Source organism: Neophocaena asiaeorientalis, unplaced genomic scaffold (assembly GCF_003031525.2).
Source record: "Neophocaena asiaeorientalis asiaeorientalis breed wild unplaced genomic scaffold, Neophocaena_asiaeorientalis_V1.1 scaffold105, whole genome shotgun sequence".
NCBI classification, from domain to species: Eukaryota; Metazoa; Chordata; class Mammalia; order Artiodactyla; family Phocoenidae; genus Neophocaena; species Neophocaena asiaeorientalis.
Genome location: NW_020172162.1, coordinates 3,754,078 through 3,777,075, shown reverse-complemented (window position 1 = coordinate 3,777,075; position 22,998 = coordinate 3,754,078). Strand labels below are relative to the sequence as shown.

Below are 22,998 nucleotides of genomic sequence, written 5' to 3'. Positions count from 1 at the left end.
CTAACTTGCTTTTATCTTCTAACTTACTAAGTATCCTTTCCCCTCTTTGGCTGGAGGGAGGCTATCCTTTCCCCTCTCTGGCTGGAGGGAGGCTAAGTGTTGATTTAATTTTTCAATTTTAAGAACTTTGTAGAAGTTTATGATATGGATTGATATATATTAACTTTTCTTGTCTTTCAACTTTTCTCTATTTTCCCTTTGCTCTAATTTTTTAAAAAGTCTATTTAATTCTATTTGTGTATGTATGTGGGTGTCTTTGTATACATATGGGTACACATACATACAAAATGCTTTTTGGAATCAAGTAAGGTATAAATAAATACACACTAAAATTACCTTTCTCTATTTCTTTTTAAAGCTTATTTTGTTATTTAGTTTCCTTTAGATAGGTGGTAAAACAGAATCAGGGAAATAACATGTCAGTAAGAACTTCAAATAATAAACAGCAGTGCCTCTTAATTTTGTTAGTTAACAATTATGCACTGAACACCTATCAGTTACACAGTACTAAATGTAGAGAGCAGTATTCTTAGAGAAGGTAGGTTTTCAATGGAGAGGGAATTTGCCCAGTGTAGGAAAGTAGAAATCTATTTCATAAACATGGAATTAAATGGAATTTGGTGAAGACAGAAGAAGTCTGAGAAAAGCAAACCATCACTGGCTTTAGTAAAGCACTGAAGGGGGAGATTAGAAAATGTATTGCAAGGGCTGCAGCAATCCAGAATGATGTGAATATTTAACAATTCAGATTTGTATTACGACATGATAGGGAAATGCAGAAAGTTCAGGAAAGAAGCTGAGAATATAATATTTTGCTGTTTACACAGTTTTTTACATACATTAAAGCTGAAAGCAGTAAGATTAGGTTGTTTGTTATATACTCCTGTTAGACTTTCTACAAAGTAACATCCAAATCCTAAAATGTTACCAATCTAGTAAATTACTTCCATTTTTAAAAATTCAATAAAATGGTGGGAAATTTTATTGCTCCTACTGTACCTTTGATTCATCTACGGTAGTACATTGGCTCTGTTTCCTTCTACTGATTCTCATGATAACACATTTTCCTACCCCACCCCTACCCATCATCTCTTCCTTTTTCTATGTCAGTTCAGGTGACTTCACTGACCCCTTTAGGCTCCAAACTAACACATCTCTATAAATATCTTCCAGGTCTATATCTTCCATACTAGACTTCCAATTGTTCGTAAGAGTTCTTCTCTTACCTCTGGTATTTCTGTTAAGGGTTCTGCTGTTCCTCTGGTCACCCAAACTGAAAACGTCAGAGCTCTCTGACTTGCCTTGAACCTGAGACCCCTCTACATCCAATCCCATAGATTTCTCTCATATCCATCTGTTCTTTCCAATCATGTAAATTTGGCTTACGTCCCTGGTTGAGGGGGCAATTAGGAACTGAAATCCAGTCCATGCTGTTTGCTAAGCCATGCACCCTGATGAGGGGCAGCATCTACCTAGAGGAAGGGGCACACTTTTTTCCACATAAAGGCAGGACTTGCTTACTTAGGTCCATGCCCATCTTCACGGGTGGCTTTATCTAATGCACACAAGGCTCCACATGTGGTAGTAGCAGTGCCAATCTTGCCAGATTATCCAATACAGATCTGTTAAAAAATAATGACTAGTTTATTTTATGCTGATGAAGGTTCTAATCCAAACTCTACTACCTGATATGCAAACCCCTTTACACTGACTTCAACCCTTCTATCCTGCCTGAGTACACACCACTCTCCCACGCATAATCGAAGTTCCAGCCATGACTCTTAAGTCCTCTACATAGAGAATTCTGGATTGTCAGTTTTTTCCTTTCAGCACTTTAAAGATGTTGTACTGTTTTCAGGTCTCCATCGCTTCCAATGAGAAGTCAGTCCTTAATGATATCGTTGTTCCTCTAACTGCTTTGAAATTTTTTTTATCTTTGGTTTTCAACAGTTTGACCATGATGTGCCTAGGAGTGATTTTCTTTGTATCTGCTAGAAGTTTTTTGAGCTTCTAGAATCTGTAAAATTACATCTTTTACTAAATTTCAGCCATTTTCTTTAAAAAATTTTTTCTGTCCCACTTTCTTCCTTTTCCTTCTGGGACTCCATGACACATGAGTTAAACCTTTTGATAAAGTTTCTTAAGTCATGAGACTTTGTTAATTTTTTTTTATTGTTTTCTGTTTTTCAGATGGCATAATTTCTATTATCTATCTTTAAGTGCACCAACTTTCCAATCATCTGCAATTAGTGTTAAGTATATATAGTGAACTTAAAAATTTTTAAGTCTAGAATTTTTAATTTTTAGTGTTAGAATTTCCATTTGGTTCCTTTTTATAGTTTCAATTCCTCTGCTAAGATTTCCTATTTGTTCATTCAATTCCAGTATATATTTCCTTCATATCCCTGAGTATAGATATAAAAGCTACTTTAAAATCTTTGCCTCTATTTCCAACATCTGTGTCATTTCAGGGTCAGTTTCTGTTAATTACCTTTTCCTCTTTTAAAATGGGTCAGATTTTCCTGTGTCTGCTCACATCTAGGAATTTTGGGTTGTATTCTGGATATTGTGAATGATATGTTGCAGAGACTTGGGATTCTTTTATATTCCACCAAAGTATATTGATTTTGTTGTTGTTGCTATTTTAGCAGGTAATTAACCTAGCTAGTCTCACACTCCAAACTCTGTCTCCTCTGTGATGGGCAGTGACTGAAATCTGTTCAATTTTTTTTTAGCCTTAGTTGTACATATATAGTTCAGCCCAAGATTTAGGCAGAGTTTATATGAAGAATGTTGGGCTCTTTCTCTGTGTTTCTCTCCTTTCCATAATTTCTCCTCTTATTCTCTAGCTGCTATGGTCACTCTCCTCTGATGCCTCAAGTCAGGAATACTGCAGGTTTCCAACTATTTTTAAATATCCCATAAGAAGCCAACTGTGATCTGCTCTCAGGCAAAAAATGACAAAAATAAGAATTCATCGGTATCAATCTCTTCTTCCATGTGTGGATAGTGTTCCACTTTCTCCCTGCTTTTGGTTGCTCAATAATGCCTTCCAGATAATTGTTTTTTAGATTTGTCCAGAGTTACAATTGTGATCTATAGGTGGGTTGGTCAAATAGGAGCTACTCTGTCATTAATGGAAGTAGGATCCTCCAGAGTCTTCAAGTCTCTAAACATACTCTGTAATTTCCTACCTCTGTGTTTCTCATAGAAACATAAAACCTCAGAGGAGGAAGAGGTCACAAAAGTTGCCCTCATGATCCCTTACCCTTGAACAACCAAACAACCACCACTTCTTCCTCTCCCCTGCACCAGCCGAGTCTCCAACCATCCAGCCTTCAAGGCTCACTTCCTCTTTACTACCCACAGCATTCCGGTCACACAGATCCTGTGGTACTAATTATAATCTGTCTCACATTCTGGTGATCTATATACTAGTCACGTTTTCTCCTCTAAATTAAGACTAACTATGGTGACTGACTCTTAATTCATCTTGTTACCCCCTATAGCACCTAGAACTATGCCAGCTTTCCATTAAGTACAGTAGGTCTCACTTTCCATGGTTTCACTTACCTGTGGTGAACGCTGGTCAGAAAATTTTTAATGGAAAATTCCAGAAATAAACAATTTGTGAAATTCTAGATTGCACACATGAGCAGTGTGATGAAATCTTGTACGGTCCCATTCAGAATGTGAATCTCCCCTTTGTCCAGGGTATCCCGCCATTAGTCACTTAGTAGCCATCTCAGGTATTGGATCGACTCTCTTGGTATCCCAGTGCTTATGTTGAAGTAACCTCTATTTTACTTAATAATGGCCCCAAAGTGCAAAAGGAGTAATGCTGGCAATTCGGATACGCCAAAGAGAAACCGTAAAGTGCTTCCTTTAAGTGAAAAGGTAAAAGTTCTCGACTTAATAAGGAAAGAAAAAAACCGTATGCTGAGGTTGCTAAGATCTACAGTAAGAATGAATCTTCTATCTGGAATATTGTGAAGGAAAAAGAAATTCATGCTAACTTTGCTCTTGCACCTCAAACTGAAAAAGTTACAGCCACAGTGCATGATAAGTGCCTAGTTAAGATGGAAAAGGAATTAAATTTGTACAATAAGGTACTTTGAGAGAGAGAGACCACATTCACATAACTTTTATTATAGTATAGTTATAATTAAGCTATTTTATTATTATTTATTGTCAATTTCTTACTATGCTTAATTTATAAGTTAAACTTTATCATAGTTATGTATGTATAGGAAAAACAATAGTATATATAGGCTTAATAGTATCCATGGTTTCAGGTATCCACCACAGATAAAGAGGGACTACTGTACTCGGTAAACATCTACTGAATGACTGGGGAAAAGGGACATAAAATATAAAATGGGTAGGGCTCTCTCTGTTACCCTGTTTCCCTCCCTCCCTCCCTTCCTTCCTTCCTTTCTCCCTCCCTTCCTCCCTCTCTCTCTTTCTTTCCCTCCCTCCCTCCCTTCCTTCCTTGACCACAGGACATGTGGCATCTTACTTCCCGGACCAGGGATCAAACCCACACCCCCTGCAGTGGAAGCATGGAGTCTTAACCACTGCACTGCCAGGGAAGTCCCTGTTATCCTGCTTTAAAGGTTACTTAAACAAATATCTAGCACGTTGGTTTATTTATTTAGCAAGTTTCCTTCCTAAAAGGATGACATTCCCAAGAGGAGATACTATTTGCTGATCCACTAGAACATGCTGGTCAAAGTTACAACCTTTCCTAGAGTTTACTGCCCCATTAATTTTCCTAAAACATTACTTTATGTACCATGTTCCTGCTCAAAACCTCTGTAGATGTACCCTGTGGATCAGGGTAAGAAGTCTATACTTCGCTGCCTGATTTTATGGCGAATCTGTCTAGGATTTTCATTCTTCCCTTTTCTCTCCAACATGCACTCTGCTCTTATTAGGCAAGTTTCTTCTCTTCCTCCTGAAACATTTGGTGCTTGGCTTCAGATCATGGCTGAAATACCTTCACTCTGCTTGTCTAAATTCTACTCACCTTTCAAGCAAGATTATTTTCCTCCTTAAATCTCATGTCTCCTCAGAGCCTTCCCAATCCTTATTATCCTTACCTTTAACTCCTGATGCACTCATAATAATGTATTTAACTAGGGAGCACAGCTCTTTAAAATACCATTACAGCTGAAAGGAGTGACAGAAACTAGCTGATCACATCATGCATTTTACAGATGAGGTACCTGGACCCAGAGAGGTTAAGTGACCTGCCTAAGGCCATTCAGCTACATAGTGTCAGTAATGATTCAGATTCATATTTCTTGATTCAATTGGGCCTCTTTCCACTCTACTGCATTGTTTGGTATTTGGTTCATGTTATTTCATTTACTAAATTGTAAACTCTTTGAAAAAACTTCTTTCACTCCTTTTATATTCTTCATAACATAATGGCATACAGATATGGAAGCACTTAAATAGTTGCTGACCACTGAATCATTGTAGCAGTCTTGGGAGGGAAATCTTACATAACATATATTTCTTGATTAACAATAAAAGATAAAAGAGTTAAGTAATACTTGATCCTTGACAACAAATAATGTTGCTTACCATCTGGTTCTACAAGAATGAAGTCACTAGTCAAGGTAGTCACGGACCTTTAACACACCCTGAAAGGAGTTCAGGGTGGAGATCAGGAAGGAGGCACTCTATGCTCTGGGAAAACTGGCAGAACAGGCCTGCACATAGATATTTTCAGATAGATTTTACTCAATTTCTTGCATCTTCTCATACTTAGAAAAGCACTAAAATCGTTAATGGAGACATCTGCTCCTCATTACTAGCAGCAACCTTGATGTATGCTTGATTGCACGTATCCTCTTTGCCAAAATCGTATATATACTGATCTACCCCTTACCTCTTTGGAGCAGTTCCTTAGAGCTATCTGAGAGGTTGTCTCCTGGGCTATAGTCCTCAGTAAGTCCCCAAATAAAACTGAACTCACAGTTCTCACATTGTGCTTTTTTTTCCTAGTCCACACCCTAAAACACATGGCAATCTTATGATTTCTTAACACTATACCTCACTTCTAGTTTTTTTTCTCAAAATCTTTTGCCTGACTCCACAGTATCTTCACAAGTTATTTTAAGAAACAAAACAGTATATTCTAATAATTCTCAAACTTTTTTCTATAAAATACATCTCAAAGTAATAATATATCTAGTGAGATGTACCTTATTGAATATTCTAACTAGCAATGTAGTAATTATTAATTACTTTAATTACTTTAATTAATTATTAATTATAATTCTGAGTAACTGATCTAATCTAGGGGAAGGTACTATGGAGTATATCAAATCATGTACTTTATGAGGACAAACAGAAAAACTTAAAAATTACAGATCGAACAATTACTTGATTAAAACATTTTTCTATTAAAAAAAAATCAAGCCAGTTGGAAGTTAGCATTAGAAAAGTCATCAGTGTTAAGCTTTTTTAAAAATCAAGCAGGTACTTTTAAAGTGTTTCATAGTCATGTTAATTGATTGGCCTAGATTTTCTCAACCTTTTACCCATCATCTCATTGTATAGGTCTTCTGTTTAGAGAACTATTCCCAATAATTATTTAGGGCTGTGATACATGTGTTATTAAAAGCCAAGTGAGATCACGTACTTTAAATTCTTTTTTAAAACTCTCATTTTACAAAGTTAATGACCACTTTAATTTTTTTTTTTTTTTGGCTGTGTTGGGTCTTCGTTGCCGCCCTTGGGCTTTCTCTAGTTGTGGCGAGCAGGGGCTACTCTTCATTGCAGTGCGCCATCTTCTCATTGCAGTGGCTTCTCTTGTTGCAGAGCATGGGCTCTATGCGCGTGGGCTTCAGTAGTTGTGGCACGTGGGCTCAGTAGTTGTGGCTCGCAGGCTCTAGAGTGCAGCCTCAGTAGTTGTGGCACACGGGCTTAGTTGCTCCACGGCATGTGGGATCTTCCCAGACCAGGGCTCGAACCTGTGTCCCTTGCATTGGCAGGTGGATTCTTAACCACTGCACCACCAGGTAAGTCCAATGACCACTTTAATTTTTAAAGTTTTAATTCATACTTCTTAATCATTGTCTGAGCAGACAGACACATTCCTCCCAAAGACCAAAGCAAATATTAAATATTAGTTTGTCATGCCTTCCTAGAGTAGAAGAGGTCTTGAGAGGAATATGAGGAGTTGCGCCTACTACTAGCTCTGATTCTCAAAATAATTTTATTCCTAAGAAAGAGGACATGTTGAAGGTATACAGTTCTTAGCACACTGACTCTTCCCTTGAGGTCCCCTGGGAATTCTGAGGCAACTTCTCCCCATTATAGGGACTGGATACATTTTTTTTTTTTTAATTATTGGAGTATAGTTGCTTTACAATGTTGTGTTAGTTTCTGCTGTACAGCAAAGTGAATCAGCTATATGTATACATATATCCCCTCTTTTTTAGATTTCCTTCCCATTTAGGTCACTACAGAGCATTGAGTAGAGCTCCCTGTGCTATACTGAAGGTTCTCATTAGTTATCTGTTTTATACATAGTAGTGTATATATGTCAATCCCAGTCTCCCAATTCATCTCACCCACCCCCCTTCCCCGCCTTGGTATCCACAAGTTTGTTCTCTCCTTCTGCTTCTCTGTCTCTATTTCTGCTTTGCAAATAAGTTCATCTGTACCATTTTTCTAGATTCCACATAAAAGCAATATTACATGATAGTTGTTTTTCTCTGACTTACTTCACTCTGTATGACAAATACATTTTTAAATCGCTTCAGTTAGCAGCACAACATAAATATATTCAAGAAAATGAAAGCAAATTTTCTCCCTTAGAGAAGTTACAGGCAGCTGAGTCTGAGAAGTCCATGGCCTGCAGAGCTTAAAATTTTTGTTGCCATATTCGCTGCATCAGCTAAGGAGCTGTTCTCACCCCAGTTTGGGAACAGAAGCTGAGCAAGACTACTTAGACTCACAATGAGTCCTGCAACAGAAAACTTCCCATGTGAAGAAACTTGGAAGGCACTCTCTCCACCCAGCTTTTCTCCATTCCTTCAGATTCTTCTCATCTCCCTTTTTATCATGGAAATGACCACAATTATTTTAAGTGGCCACAGTTTTCTAACTTCTAATCTAGCCCCCCCTTTTTTTAGTATAAAATTTATTTATTTATTTATTTACTTATTGGCTGCGTTGGGTCTTCGTTGCTGAGCGTGGGCTTTCTCTAGTTGCAGCGAGCAGGGGCTACTCTTCGTTGCAGTGCGCGGGCTTCTCGTTGCAGTGGCTTCTCTTGTTGCAGAGGACGGGCTTCTAGGCACGCAGGCTTCAGTAGCTGCAGCACGCTGCCTCAGTAGTTGTGGCTCACAGGCTCTAAAGCACAGACTCAGTAGTTGTGGCACACGGGCTTAGTTGCTCCGTGGCATGTGGGATCTTCCCAGACCAGGGCTCGAACCCGTGTCCCCTGCATTGGCAGGCGGATCCTTAACCACTGAGCCACCAGGGAAGTCCTAATCTAGCCCCTTTTTAATGGGCATTTCTCTTAAAGTCCTTTTTCCTTTAAAATAATAAACACAAAAAACATAACAATTTTAACCCAATATATAGTTATTTCCCTGGAAGAGACAAATCATCATCAACAATTAGTAAAAACTGATCCTTCAGTCTAACTTCTAAACTTATAGAGAATTCTTTTTCTTTCATTTACAGAATTTCAGGATAATTATGTAAATTCAGGTTAAAAGTTACTTGTATAGGGCTTCCCTGGTGGCGCAGTGGTTGAGAGTCTACCTGCCGATTCAGGGGACATGGGTTCATGCCCCGGTCCGGGAAGATCCCACATACCGTGGAGCGGCTGGGCCCGTGAGCCATGGCCACTGAGCCTGTGCGTCCAGAGCCTGTGCTCCGCAACGGGAGAGGCCACAACAGTGAGAGGCCCACGTACCACAAAAAAAAGAAAAAAAAAAAAAAGTTACTTGTATACACCTTAACTTTTTAAATCAAATTATGGTATAGGTCTATTATGAGGTTTTATTCCAAAAACCTTCTTTATAATTCGGAGGGCCAATATGAAACAGCTGGCTCCAAGATGTATGTTGAAATTTGACATCTTACTGCATATGCCCTATATTCCTTCTCACACATTTAACTGTACCCCTCAAACTGGCACAGCAAGGCAAGCATGGGTTTGTAGGGAGGATTCAGGATTAGTTGAATGGTTAGATAAGATGGCTTTCAAGGTGCCTTTCTACACCAAGACTGACTCTTTAGCTTAAGGGCTGACCAGGAATGAGGACAGGGAAAGACAAAGGAAAGAAAGACTTAGGACTCATTTTTGACTGGATTCACATTCTACCCTTCAAGAATCTGACCCATTCTATACTAAGCTCTTTGCTACCTCACTTCTGCCCTACCTGTTCCCTATGATTTAGCCAGGCTAGCAGACTGCCTTATTTGCACAAGGTATTACCAGAGGTCAGAATATTTGGGAAAAGGACACACACGGATCAGCAATGCTACCAGAATGGTTTTGCTGCTGGGAAGGTAAAGGGCTAAGGAGATTCCTGGGCTGCCTCAGCTCTGGTGATTAATGCCCTTATTCCCTGATGCTAATCACCACCATTGGCATTCAAACACCATCAGCCTTGACTCTTGGCCAAATAGTAGAGATAAAAGCTATTCATCCTTTAGTATTTACTGAGAGTGTACCAAGTACACAAACCAGAAGTAGTTCCCAATCAGTGGTTTCATTTGGAATACATGAAATGAAATAGAGACAGAACAGAGAAAGAGAAGGGAAATGTCTTTTAGCAACTCCCCCAAGGATTCTATTCGATACAGTTCGATAAGTCTAACAATATACAAACTGATATGATATAATAAAGACTAACAGACAGTTGAAAGCCAAAACACATATCTGATGGATCTCCATTCCTTGAATACTAAGAACCAAAGAAGAAAGCTAATGAACAAAAAGTTGATAATGAACAATGTATACACCCATGCATCTGCATCAACTGGTATATTTTTCTGCTCAGACTTTTTACAAACACACCTGGCTACCTGTCATTATTTTTAAGACACAAATAACAAACTACTCTTGCAAACAGTTAGTTGTGAGCACAGTTATCAGTTGAGGAAACAATTTTCTGCAGGTGTAAAAATTACATTTCTCAATAAGAAAAATTTAGGTATAGTCAGTATACTCGTTAAGCCTTTAGAATTTAGTTTTGGCCTGCTTTCTTTGAATAGGGTACTTTCGTTTTAGGTCCACAGAAATTTAACTCTAAAGAAAGTAGTTCTCAAACTTTTTGGTTTCAGGAGCCCCTAGCACTCTTAAAAATTACTGAGGAACCCATGAGCTTTTGCTTATGTGGGTTATATCTCCCAATAGTTACTGTATTAGAGATAAAAACTGAGAAAATTTAAAAATATTTATTAATTTATTTAAAAAACAATGATAAAACCATTATACTCAACCCATAAAGTTAACAGAAATAACATTTTAATGAAAATAATTATATTTCTAAAATGAAAATAGTAAGAAGAGTAGCATTGTTTTATACTTTTGGCAAATCTCTTTAATGTCTAGCATAATAGAAGATGGTAGAATTCTCATACCTGCTTCTACAGTCAAACTATTGTGATATGTTGCTTTGGTTGAATCATATAAGAAAATCTAGCCTCACACAAGTATGTAGTTGGAAAAGGGAAAAGTTTTTTTTTTTTTTTTTTGTGGTACACGGGCCTCTCACTGCCGCAGCCCCTCCCGTTGCGAAGCACAGGCTCCGGACGCACAGGCCCAGCAGCCATGGCCCACGGGCCCAGCTGCTCTGAGGCATGTGGGATCCTCCCGGACCAGGGCACGAACCCGTGTCCCCTGCATCGGCAGGCAGACTCTCAACTACTGCACCAAGAGGGAAGCCCAGGGAAAAGTATTTTAACAGCCTTGTTAGATAATTGTGGATTTTCTTCTTTGCTGCTACATGAAAACTCAACAAGAACTTCCTTCCAAAGAGCTCACTATGGAAAGAGGGGGAAAAGAATAACTTTGTAGTGGAGACAAATACTACCTCAGACAAGTGTGATCAAGGTTAACATCAACAGTGATAAGTCATGTTGATAATAGGTACCCTTGATATGATCTGATGAAAATAGCACTTAACCTCTGTGATCTTCCTCCCAAAGCCCACAATTCCAGTCAAATCATGAGAAAAACATCAGACAAATCCCATTTGAGGGACAATCTACAAAATAAATGACCAGTATTCCTCAAAACTGTCAGGGTCATCAAAAACAAGGCAAGTCTGAGAAACTGTCACGACCAAGAGGAATCTAAGGAGGCAAGATAACTAAAGGTAATGTGGTATCCTGGATGGGATCCTGGAACAGAAAAAGGATACGGGGTAAAAACTAAGAAAGTGTGAATAATATATGGACTTTAGTTAATCATATCAATATTGGTTCATTAATTGTAATGAATATACCATACTAATGTAAGATGTTAATAACAGGGGAAGTTGGATTTGGGAGTATATGGAAACTCTCAGGACTACCTCCTCAATTTTTCTGTAAGCTTAAAACTTCTAAAATATAGTCTATTTAAAATTTTTTAAAAACTTGACAAGAAGTAATTTTTAAAATAATAGTTGCAATGTAGAGTCTGAAACAATATTAGTGTATTTTTTTAATTCTGTTATATTAAAATCCATTATTAGTCTTTCTTGCATTTTAAATAGACCTTCATCATGCATGATTTTGTAAGAGTATGCATTGGTTATTGGAAAATATTCATTCAAAGAGTAATACATATCTTCTAAATGCTGACACATTTAATTATACAATACCAAAACTTAGCATTTGTTAATATCACCATCAATCTCATCAGAAAAAAATACTTAAGAATTGGGAAGAGGTGCCAAGTTCATGGTGGCAGCAACAAGTTTTCCAAAATTCTATTTTTTACTTGTTTGCTCAAATTTTTATCATTGGCAACAAATACTTGCAGTTGTTTTCTTAAAGTGACAGTTTTATCGATACTTTGTTCATTTTCAAGAAAATGTCTGTCAAACACTATGAGAAAATGTCTGCCAAACCTGAATAACTGTAGTCTATCTGTCACTTATTCTTCCAAGTGAAAATGGTGTTCCAAGAAAAAAGTGACTAGTTTAGCTAGGAACTCAAACAACTGCACAAGTGCTTTTCCTAAAGACAGCCACTGTATTTGGTACATAGCAGAAGAGCTTTATGTGTACTTCCTTCATGACAGTGAGTATTAAAAAGACATGTTCTAAAAAAAAAGACATGTTCTCAGGGCTTCCCTGGTGGTGCAGTGATTAAGAATCCGATTGCCAATGTAGGCGACAAGGGTTCGAGCCCTGGTCTGGGAAGATCCCAAATGCTGCGGCGCAACTAAGCCCATGCGCCACAACTACTGACCCTACACTCTAGAGCCCACGAGCCACAACTACTGAAGCCTGCACGCCTAGAGCCCGTGCTCCGCAACAAGAGATACCACTGCAATGAGAAGCCCGCACACCACAACGAAGCATAGCCCCCCGCTCGCCGCAACTAGAGAAAGCCCGCATGCAGCAACGAAGACCCAATGCAGCCAAAAAATAAATAAATTTTTTTTTAAAAGAAAAAATAAAAAGACATGTTCTCAAGGGTTGAGATTTAACAATATTAATCATTTTTAATTACTGCTTCTTCAAGGACATTTTAAAGTGGAACTGTAAGTATTCTTCATGGGCAATGAAGAATATAACATGGTTTGGTACCATTGCCTTGATTCATGCTAAAGCACCAGCAGTTTTATCCACCATTGCTTTTGCACCATTACTGCAAATGTTACCACAGTGGAAAAGGCAAACAGTATCCTAGTATTATTATACAGAGTTTTGACCTCCAGGACCTCTGAAAGGGTTTCAGGACCCCTAGATGCCTAAGAACTGCACTTCAAAAACCACTGACTTAAGTGATGACATTTCTGACTTCTCCATTACCCTCTGATTGAGCCAAGTAACTATGTCAAGGAAAGGAAAGGAATCCCTAAAGCTCATGTCATGTCTGGAGAAATGAATCTGCCTCACTTTCCTTTACCATGCCTCTGATATGGAGGTAATGACAGGGAACAAAGACCACCCAAACATATTCTCTTTTACCCTCCCATAGTTCTCTAAAGCAAGGCTTCCCAACCTTTTTAATATCATGGCCAGGAGAAAAAAATGATAATATTTTCACTAAGGAGCAAAGGAATGAGGCTGCCTAAGGCTTGAGGTCTCTGTCCTGGAGGCACAGGCCCTATATTGCCTTCAGGAGGATGGAGGGGTCAGTAGCTGGGCCCATTCCCAGTGGGCATGCCAAGGCATATGAATTGGACAGTTCTGCACTAAGGTTCTAGCAGAGAGGCGGGTCTCTCAGCCAGCTTCACGCTTTATAAAGGGCTCAAAGCTTAGCTCAGATGTGGGAATTCACAAAGTATCTGATTGTACTTCATGGTAGAACCAGAATTATATTAAAGGTTTGATGTAGAACTTTTCCAGAACATTTTCAGATATACTGTAGTGATTAAGAGCACAGAATCTGACTCCTAGACTACCAAGGAGTTCAAGTCCTGGCTCTGCCACTTACTCGCTATGTGATCTTGGGAAAGTAACTTAACATCTTGGTGCCTCAATTTCTCCACCTATAAATGGGGACAATAATAGTACCTACCTATTGTAAGTATAAAATGAATTAATACATATAAAGTACTTAGAACGATGCCTGATACATGGTAATATTTGCTATTATCACTATGCAGGTGCTATAGGGTCTCCTAATTGAGACTGCTTCTCTGAGCATGACAGTGTTGAATTGTTGATTTGCAGAGAATAAGAATCCCACAGATAACAAAAGATTAGATGTTAACCTGCTGGATTCCAGATCTGAGGAACTGTGCTTGGTGCTGGGAGGGATACAGGTGTGAGAAGAGGGTAATAGCCCAGGCCTTTTTAGCTTTACTTATGGCATACGTCAAGGGTTTAGAGTTTAAACCTCCTTTAACCTATTAAGATACTAATAGATAAGTTTCTACCTAATATATATGTCTATAAATATATTATTTTTTCTTGCAAAGGGCCATGGTTCAAAAATAATGGTTATAGGCTATCAACCCATCCACTCCTTGCCAAAGGTGTTTTTCATGATAATGTCAGGATAGGTGGTTGGCTAAGTCTCAGACTTCAAGAGCCTCCCAGAAATCTAGAAGGGCAGTGTGATGCTGGGACTGTCCCAGACACACTAGATGCCTGCTTCTTTACCTTCAGCTGGATGTACCTTCTTCTTTACTGAATGGTTTGTGGCAGCTATTTAGCCTGGCTCATAATATCATTATAACTAATGAAGAGTTTTAGGCTACATCTGAAAGTACAATGATTTTAAGAGTCTTCTTCATGCAAAGTGCTCTATATCTGAATTGCCATAGTCATAAGTTTGCAAAGAAATGCAAAATCATCATAACAAGAAAATAGTTACAAATAAACTGACCACTTAGAAATGTAGCCCTTCCAGAAATAACAAAGATCAGAGTGGAAATAATAAAATAGAGACTACAAAGACAATAGAAAAGATCAAAAAAACTAAGAGTCAGTTCTTTGAAAACATAAAATTGACAGACCTTTAGCTAGATTCACCAAGAGAAAAAGAGAGAGGACTCAAATAACTAACATCAGAAATTAAAAAGGAGATGTTACAATTGATACCACAGAAATACAAAGGATAAAAGAGACTATTATGTGTTCATAGTAGCACTATTCACAGTAGCCAAAACATAGAAACAACCTAAATGTCCATCGACAGATGAATGGATAAAGATGATGTGGTACATATATACAATGGAATATTACTCAGCCATAAAAAGGAACGAAATAATGCCACTTGCAGCAACGTGGATGCAACTAGAGATTATCATACTAAGTGAAGTCAGAAAGAGAAACACAAATACCATATGATATCACTTATATGTGGAATCTAAAATATGGCACAAATGAACGTATCTACAAAATAGAAACAGACTCACAGACATAAAGAACAGACTTGTGGTTGCCAAGGGGGAGGGGGTGGGGGCTGGAAGGACTGGGAGTGTGGGAATAGCAGATGTAAACTATTATATATAGGATGGATAAACAACAAGGTCCTACTGTATAGCACAGGGAACTATATTCAATATCCTGTGATAAACCACAGTGGAAAAGAATATTTAAAAAAAAGAATGTCTGTATGTGCATAACTAATGCACTCTGCTGTACAGCAGAGATTGGCACAACATCGTTAATCAACTATATTTCAATTAAAAATTAAATTAAAAAAAAGAGACTCATGAACAATTATATACCCACAAATTTGACAACCTGGAGGAAATGGATAAATTCCTAGAAGCATACAACATACCAAGACTGAATTGTGAAAAAATAGAAAATTTAGCAGTGAAATTGAATAAATAATCAAAAACCTCCCAACAAACAAAAGTCCAGGACCAGACAGCTTCATTGGTGAATTCTACCAAACATTCAAAGAAGAACTGACACCAATACTTCCCAAACTCTTCTAAAAAACAGAAGCAGTAACACTTCCAAATACATTTTATGAGTCCAGCATTACCCTGATACCAAAACCAGACAAGGATACCACAAGAAAAGAAAATTACAGGCCAATATCCCTGCTGAACATAGATGCAAAAATCCCCAACAAAATATTAGCAAACCAAGTTCAACAATACATTAAAAGGATCACACGCAATATTAAAATGGGATTTATTCCAGTGATACAAGGATGGTTCAACATATGCAAATCAATCTGACACACCACATTAACAAAATGAAGGATAAAAATAATTTAATCATCTCAATAGATGCAGAAAAAGCATTTGACAAAATTCAACATCATTTATAATAAAAACTTTAAACAAAGTAGATACAGAGGTAATGTATCTCAACATAATAAAGGCCATATGTAACAAGCCCACAGCTAACATCAGACTCTACAGTAAAAAGCTAAAAGCTTTTCCTCTCAGATCAGGAACAACACAAAGATGCCCACTCTCAGCACTTTCATTCAACATAGTATTGGAAGCCCTAGCCAGAGCAATTAGGCAAGAGGAAGAAATAAAATGCATCCAAATTGAAGGGAAGAAGTAAGACTGTCACTGTTTGCAGATGACATGATATTATATGTAGAATACCCTAAAGACTCCACCAAAAAAACTATTAGAACTAATAAAAAGAATTCAGTAAAGTCGCAGAATACAAAATCATATACAAAATTTGTTGTGTTTCTATACACTAACAACCAACTATCAGAAAGAGAAATTAAGAAAACAATCCCATTTACAATTGCATCAAAAAGAATAAAATGCCTGAGAATAAATTTAACTAAGGAAGTGAAACACCTATATACTGAAAACTACAAGAGATTAATGAAAGAAATTAAAGATACAAATAAATGAAAGGATAGTCCATGCTCATGGATTAGAAGAATTAATATTGTTAAAATGTCCATACTACCCAAAGCAATTATAGATTCAATGCAATCCCTATCAAAATTCCAGTGTTATTTTTCACAAAAATAGAACAAACAATCCTAAAATTTATATGGAACCACAGAATACCCTGAATAGCCAAAGGAATACTGAGAAAGAACAGGCCTGGAAGCATCATGCTCCCTGATTTCAAACTATATTAGAAAGCTATAGTAACCAAAACAGCATGGTATTGGCATAAAAACAGATGCATAGATCAGTACAACAGAATAGAGAACCCAGAAATGAATCCATATATATGGTCAATTAATTTATGACAAAGGAGCCAAGAATATACAATGGGGAAAGGACAGTTTCTTCAATAAATGGTGGTGTGAAAACTGGACAGTCATATGCAAAAGAATGAAACTTGATCATTACCTTACACCATACACAAAAATTAACTCAAAATGGATTAAAAAATTGAACATAAGACCTGAAACCATAAAACTCTTAGAAGAAAACACAGGCAGTAAGCTCCTTGACGTAGGCCTTGGTGATGACTCTTTGAATCTGACACCAAAAACAAAAGCAACAAAAGCCAAAATAAAGCAGGAATACATCAGATTAAAAAGCTTCTGCCCAGCAAAGGAAACCATCAACAAAATGAAAAGGCAACCTATTGAATGGAAGAAAATATCTGCAAAACATATATCTGATAAGGGGTTAATATCCAAAACATATGAAGAACTCACCCAATTTAATAGCAAAAAAAAAAAAATCCAATTAGAAATGGGCAGATGGGACTTCCCTGGTGGCGCAGTGGTTAAGAATCTGCCTGCCAATGCAGGGGACAAGGGTTCGTGCCCCGGTCCGGGAAGATCCCACACACCGCAGAGCAACTAAGTCCGTGTGCCACAACTACTGAGCCTGTGCTCTAGAGCCTGTGAGCCACAACTACTGAAGCTCCCACGCCTAGAGCCCGTGCTCCACAGAAAAGAGAAGCCACCACAATGAGAAGCCCGTGCACCGCAATGAAGAGTAGCCCCCTCGCCGCAGCTAGAGAAAGCCTGTGTGCAGCAATGAAGACCCAATGCAGCCAAAAATTAATTAATTAAAATAAAAATGGGCGGATGATCTGAATAGATATCTGTTCAGACACTGAACAGATACATGAAGAGATGTTTAACATCACTAATCTTCAGGGAAATGCAATCCAAATCCACAGTGAGATATCACCTCACACCATTTAGAATGGCTATCAAAAAGACAAGAAATAACAAGTGTTGGTAAGGATGTGGAGAAAAGGGAACCCTTGTGTGCTGTTGGTAGGAATGTAAATTGGTACAGACACTATGGAGAATAGTATGCAGGTTCCTCAAAAAATTAAAAATAGATATGATCTAGCAATTCCACTTCTGAGTATTTATCTAAAGAAAACAAAAACACTAACTTGAAGAGATATATGCACCACATGTTCACTGCAGCATTATTTACAATAGCCAAGACATGGAAACAACTTAAGTATCCATCAATGGATGAAAGCAAGTGTGGTATATCTATATACTGTAATATTATTCAGCCATAAAAAAAAAAAAAGAAATCTTGCCACTTGCAACAACATGAATGGACCTTGAGGGCATTATGCTAAATGAAATAAGTCAGAGAGAGAAAGACAAATACTGTATGGGCTCACTTATATGTGGAATCTAAAAAAATGAAAACAAAAAAACAAGCTCATACATACAGAGAGCAGATTGGTAGTTGCCAGAGGTGGGGGTTGGGGGGTGGGAGAAATGGGTGAAAGGGGTCAAAAGGTACAAACTTTTAGTTATAAAATAAATAAGTCATGGGGGTATAATGTATAGCATGGTAGCTACAATTAATAATATTGTATTGCAGATTTGAAAATTGCTTAGAAGACAGATCTTAAAAGTTCTCATCACAAGAAAAAAATTTTTTGCAATTATATAAGGTGACTGATGTTAACTAGATTTATTGTGGTGATCATTTTGCAATGTATACAAATACTGAATCATTATGTTGTACACCTGAAACTAATATAATGTTATAGGTCAATTATACCTCAATTTTTAAAATGTAACCCTTCCTCAAACTTCCATCACAGCTTAATACTAGTACTTAATCCAACCTATCATATCAATGTTTAATGTCAGTCATCCAGTCTGACATAGTAAACATCCTACAATTACAATATGGATATAAAGCAAATCTATCCATGCAAAGCCACTGAGAAATGAAGATCTGGCTAACTGAAGAAGAAAAAACTCAACAAGGATAGTGACAACATAAAAACTTTAAAAGAAAAAAAAAACTTTAAAAGAAAGTAACTGAAATATTCATGAATTAAAACAGGACTTTGAAAAAACCGATGATATCCTTAAATGCTTTTATAAACATGATTTTCCATGTACTCGAACAACCAATCATGAAGTGTAGGATATACTAGTTTATCATCCTAAAATTTTGTCAAGAAAGTTATGCCAAAAATAAATAGTAATTTGTTCACTGTTTATTTTAGGAATTTAGTTCTTAGTTGTTATTATAGTCCATATTTTTGTCAAATAAGATATCTATTTTTATAAGTATTATCTTAATTTTTCAAGATAAAGTCCCAATCAATCTTCTTCCTCACCACCCCGATACAGTAGACTATGAAGATGTTGGTCTCTGATTAGTGGCTTTTTCCTGGTACTAAGTCTCCTGAAATAATGAGCACATAAAAAATAGAGATAAATACTCAGTAGCTGCTCCAAGAGACCACCTTTGCCTTACCACCTCAAGACACAACAGGTCTGTCCTTCCCCTTTCCTCACTAGGTCCCTTTCTATGGAAGTGGGGGGAGCTTCTCAGATATATAAGATTTTTCTCAAGTGGCAAAGTAAGTAAAACTTAAATGGAAGCCTTAATAAAATTATGGCTGAAGATATTAGGTTATTAGGACCTTGATGAGATAGATGCAATAGAAGTGTGAAGCGTCCGTATCACACAGAATAACCTTTACAACCAGAGACTGACATTATCACCTTGTCAGAGGATTCTAATTCATCCTAGTCCTTATTGGTCTTGAAGTGCTTTATTTCTGTGATAGCATTTGTAGATCGGATTCTCTCTCTGGTTTGAAAATTACAAATTTAGAAGTAATGAAGTCACTAGTTTTTAAGAAAAGTGGTCATAAAATGGCTAGCAGGTATAAAAAATACTTTCTCTTCTCCCTGAAAAACAATTCTTTTTTAGCTACCTAAAATTCAAGATAAATCAGAGAGACTAGTTGGAATGATAATTTATACATAATTGAGACATTATGCTTAAAGATATATGTAACTGGCTTTGTTTTTCTCAAGATTTACAGTCAATTGAATACCCATTGAGTACTGAGAATTCCCAGAGCTTTTAAAAGATAGAATTCAGGGCTTCCCTGGTGGCGCAGTGATTGAGAGTCCGCCTGCCAATGCAGGGGACGTGGGTTCGTGCCCTGGTCCCAGAAGATCCCACATGCCGCAGAACGGCTGGGCCCGTGAGCCATGGCTGCTGAGCCTGCGCATCTGGAGCCTGTGCTCCACAATGGAAGAGGCCACAATAGTAAAAGGCCCGCGTACCGCAAAAAAAAAAAAAACAGAATTCATATCTAAAATTAATCTGTAATCAACATCTTTCTCATTTATATGAATATATATGTACATATTTTTTCTCTGTTGGATATATTGTTATATAATATAGATGTCACAGTTATAAAAATTCACTTTCTTTGACCTTGGCCCAAATAGGTCAGATATTATGACAATAACAGATGAGCCATAAGAACAAGGAATGGAAATTCTTTTATGTCATACCTCCTTGGATCATGGTATTATTACTTCATCTTCCTTTCCCCTGGTACTAACCTCACCTCATTTTTAAAAAAAATTTTCTTATGTTTGACTTTTACAAAATATCCCTAAAGCTGATTTTAGTTTTGCTTCCAGCAATAGCTGACAGTTCTCTCTGTTTCTAATTTTGTTTTCGAGCCCTTCTAAGAGTAAATTTCGTGCCAGTATCTATAAAAAGCACATGGGTATATACACATGAGTATTTCTCTCAATGAGAGTTTTAAATCAGTTCTGACTCTGTGAATTGTATTTTAAAATCTGAAACAGGAAGAGAGGAAAATATGAAGTATTTTAACATGTGAAAAGGCCAATGAGTCTGAACATGTCTGGATACTCACTCTCTCACATAGCTCTTCAAATGTGCAGTCGGCAACGGTTCCACAGGCTTTATTCAGCCACAGCTCTCTGCCTTGCACTTTTAGAATCCTTGGTCTAGTTACTATGGGAACATGAACAAAGACTCAATCTTGTCTGGATAATTACTATAAAATTCATCTCTTACAGATAGGAAATGCATAGCTTGATGAATAATAGCACATGATTCAACACATAAATTAGACAAAATGCTGATACAATGACTGCCACTTGAGTGTGGCATCAACCCATATACAGCAATGGAACTTATTAATTGGTCAGTGGAGATTGGGCATTGTGTTCTAAATGTATTCTCTTTCAAGAGAAATTAACTTACGTACAATCATTTTGCTTCTGAGCCAGCTCATCAAACAACTTATCCATGACAGCCTCCACATCAGCTTCACTTGTGCTACAGTGAAAAGAATAATAGAATATGAAATTAATAACACTTGAAGCCAACATCAAACAGCTGCCTGAGCCTGCTTAGCTTTTTGCCCATAAAAAAAAAGAACAGGATGTTATGCTCTAAATACAAACATCAGATTTAGAATACACTTAAAAGCAGAGAATATTAACTCTCAGGTAGATGATTCTGCCTTATTTGCATACACTGAAAGACTTCTGTGCTTCTGGCTGTTTTCAGTAATGAGACGATACAGGCAGAGTAAATCCATTAATACTATGTGTACACAATGAGAAGAAAGGCTTCTGGCTCTCTCTTGCATGCAAAACAAGAGCAAATAGACAAGGCAGTCAAGCATCCAGCAAAGTATCCTTTGAAATCTCTACTGCGAGGGTACATGTGAAATTAAATACTGAATCTGCCTTTTAAAAAAATCAAGCCAAGCCACTGACTGAGAGGATCAAACATGCAGAATTAAATTACCAGCTTCAAAATACCAACTTGATCTGCACATCAATAACTTTATCAGACTTTGAGTATAAGGACGATTATAGACCACACAGTTTCTCTCAAAAGTGTCCTTGTCGGAAACTCAAGAAAACTCTCTCCTTCTGTGATGCCCACCATTGCAGCTACTATGAAGTTAGTCTCGACAAAGAATCCTTTGTATTCTAATTAGAAATCACCATATGGTTTAGGGAACCCACATACACAAAATGTGATAATACTATGGCTTTTTTCCCTCTCACTTTTTTTTTTTTTAAAAAAAGAACTGATAAATTAACAGTCAATAAAATAAAAATAACTGACAGAAGAAATAAACGTTGTTAAAAAAAAACTTAAAGTTAAAATATAAGTTTACTTCAACTCTATATATAAACTTATACAGGATGACCTGCCAATATGCTTAATTTTGACACACAAATCACTCTTATCTCGGAGTGGAAGAAATTAACCTCCATTCTGGACATCCGTCTTAATAAAGTCTTACTGAAAACTAATATGATAAATTATTTTTTCTTTAGATTAAACTTAAACTAAACCAAAATAATTTCTCCCTTGAGATAATTATCAGGTGGCAAGCATTTAACACATAAGCACCTAATTCTTCAAATGTTCTACAGTAAAAGCACACAGTCATTATGAAGGGTTTGGAACTGTCACATTTCAAGTAATAACCACTCCACCTCAAGGATCTTAAAAATATCATTTGCAATGGTTGGCTTTGCAGGGGAATGCTATTTGACTTATATAAAGGCTTGTATGATATTTGAATAGAGCTGTATTAAAGTAATAAAATTACACTACAGAAATAGTGATTATAGAGACTAAACAATTTTAAAGTACAAAGAAATCATACAAGCCAATGTAAATGTCAATGCCCACACCAAGCACATGTATGTTTAGATGGCTTTGCCAACATCATTCATAGGAATTCATTTGGAATCATCTCCACCTTGCAATGGAGATGTACACACATACAACTGATGGAGAAGGGAGCTACTTTTTAAGGGATATATAAAGAAGAAAGCAATGTCAGCCACCCAGGACATTTGCTGGCTTTCAGAAAGTTAACCTGTCCTTAGGTTAGGCATGTTACCTAATAGAGGGAGAGAACTGAATTCTGAAAAATAACTAAAATAGAAGACAATCACGTTTCTCAAAGCATATTTGATTAACAAACAATTGCTTATAAACTTCCTCAGTGGTGATTTCTTTGTTACTCTGTGCTCAAATATACTATAATATTAAAATATGGCTCACTAGACTTTAGTTAGGCCACATCTATGAAATTGCTCTATGTGATTTCATTTATAGTGAAATTATATGTGAAATGATAAAATTATTTTTAT

At 37.0% G+C, this 22,998-nt stretch overlaps 1 protein-coding gene across 3 annotated transcripts in view; it reads right to left on the bottom strand.

Moving 5' to 3' along the window:
- Window positions 1-22,998, bottom strand: part of AFG1L (AFG1 like ATPase) — a 188,324-nt gene that overhangs the window by 22,085 nt on the left and 143,241 nt on the right. For all 3 annotated transcript variants that reach the window (XM_024755879.1, XM_024755884.1, XM_024755892.1), the window contains 2 exons: window positions 21,081-21,151; window positions 20,724-20,824 (listed from right to left, as the gene is read on the bottom strand). In XM_024755879.1, the coding sequence (XP_024611647.1) occupies window positions 20,724-20,824; window positions 21,081-21,151 (172 nt within the window). The remainder of the gene's footprint in view (window positions 1-20,723; window positions 20,825-21,080; window positions 21,152-22,998) is intronic.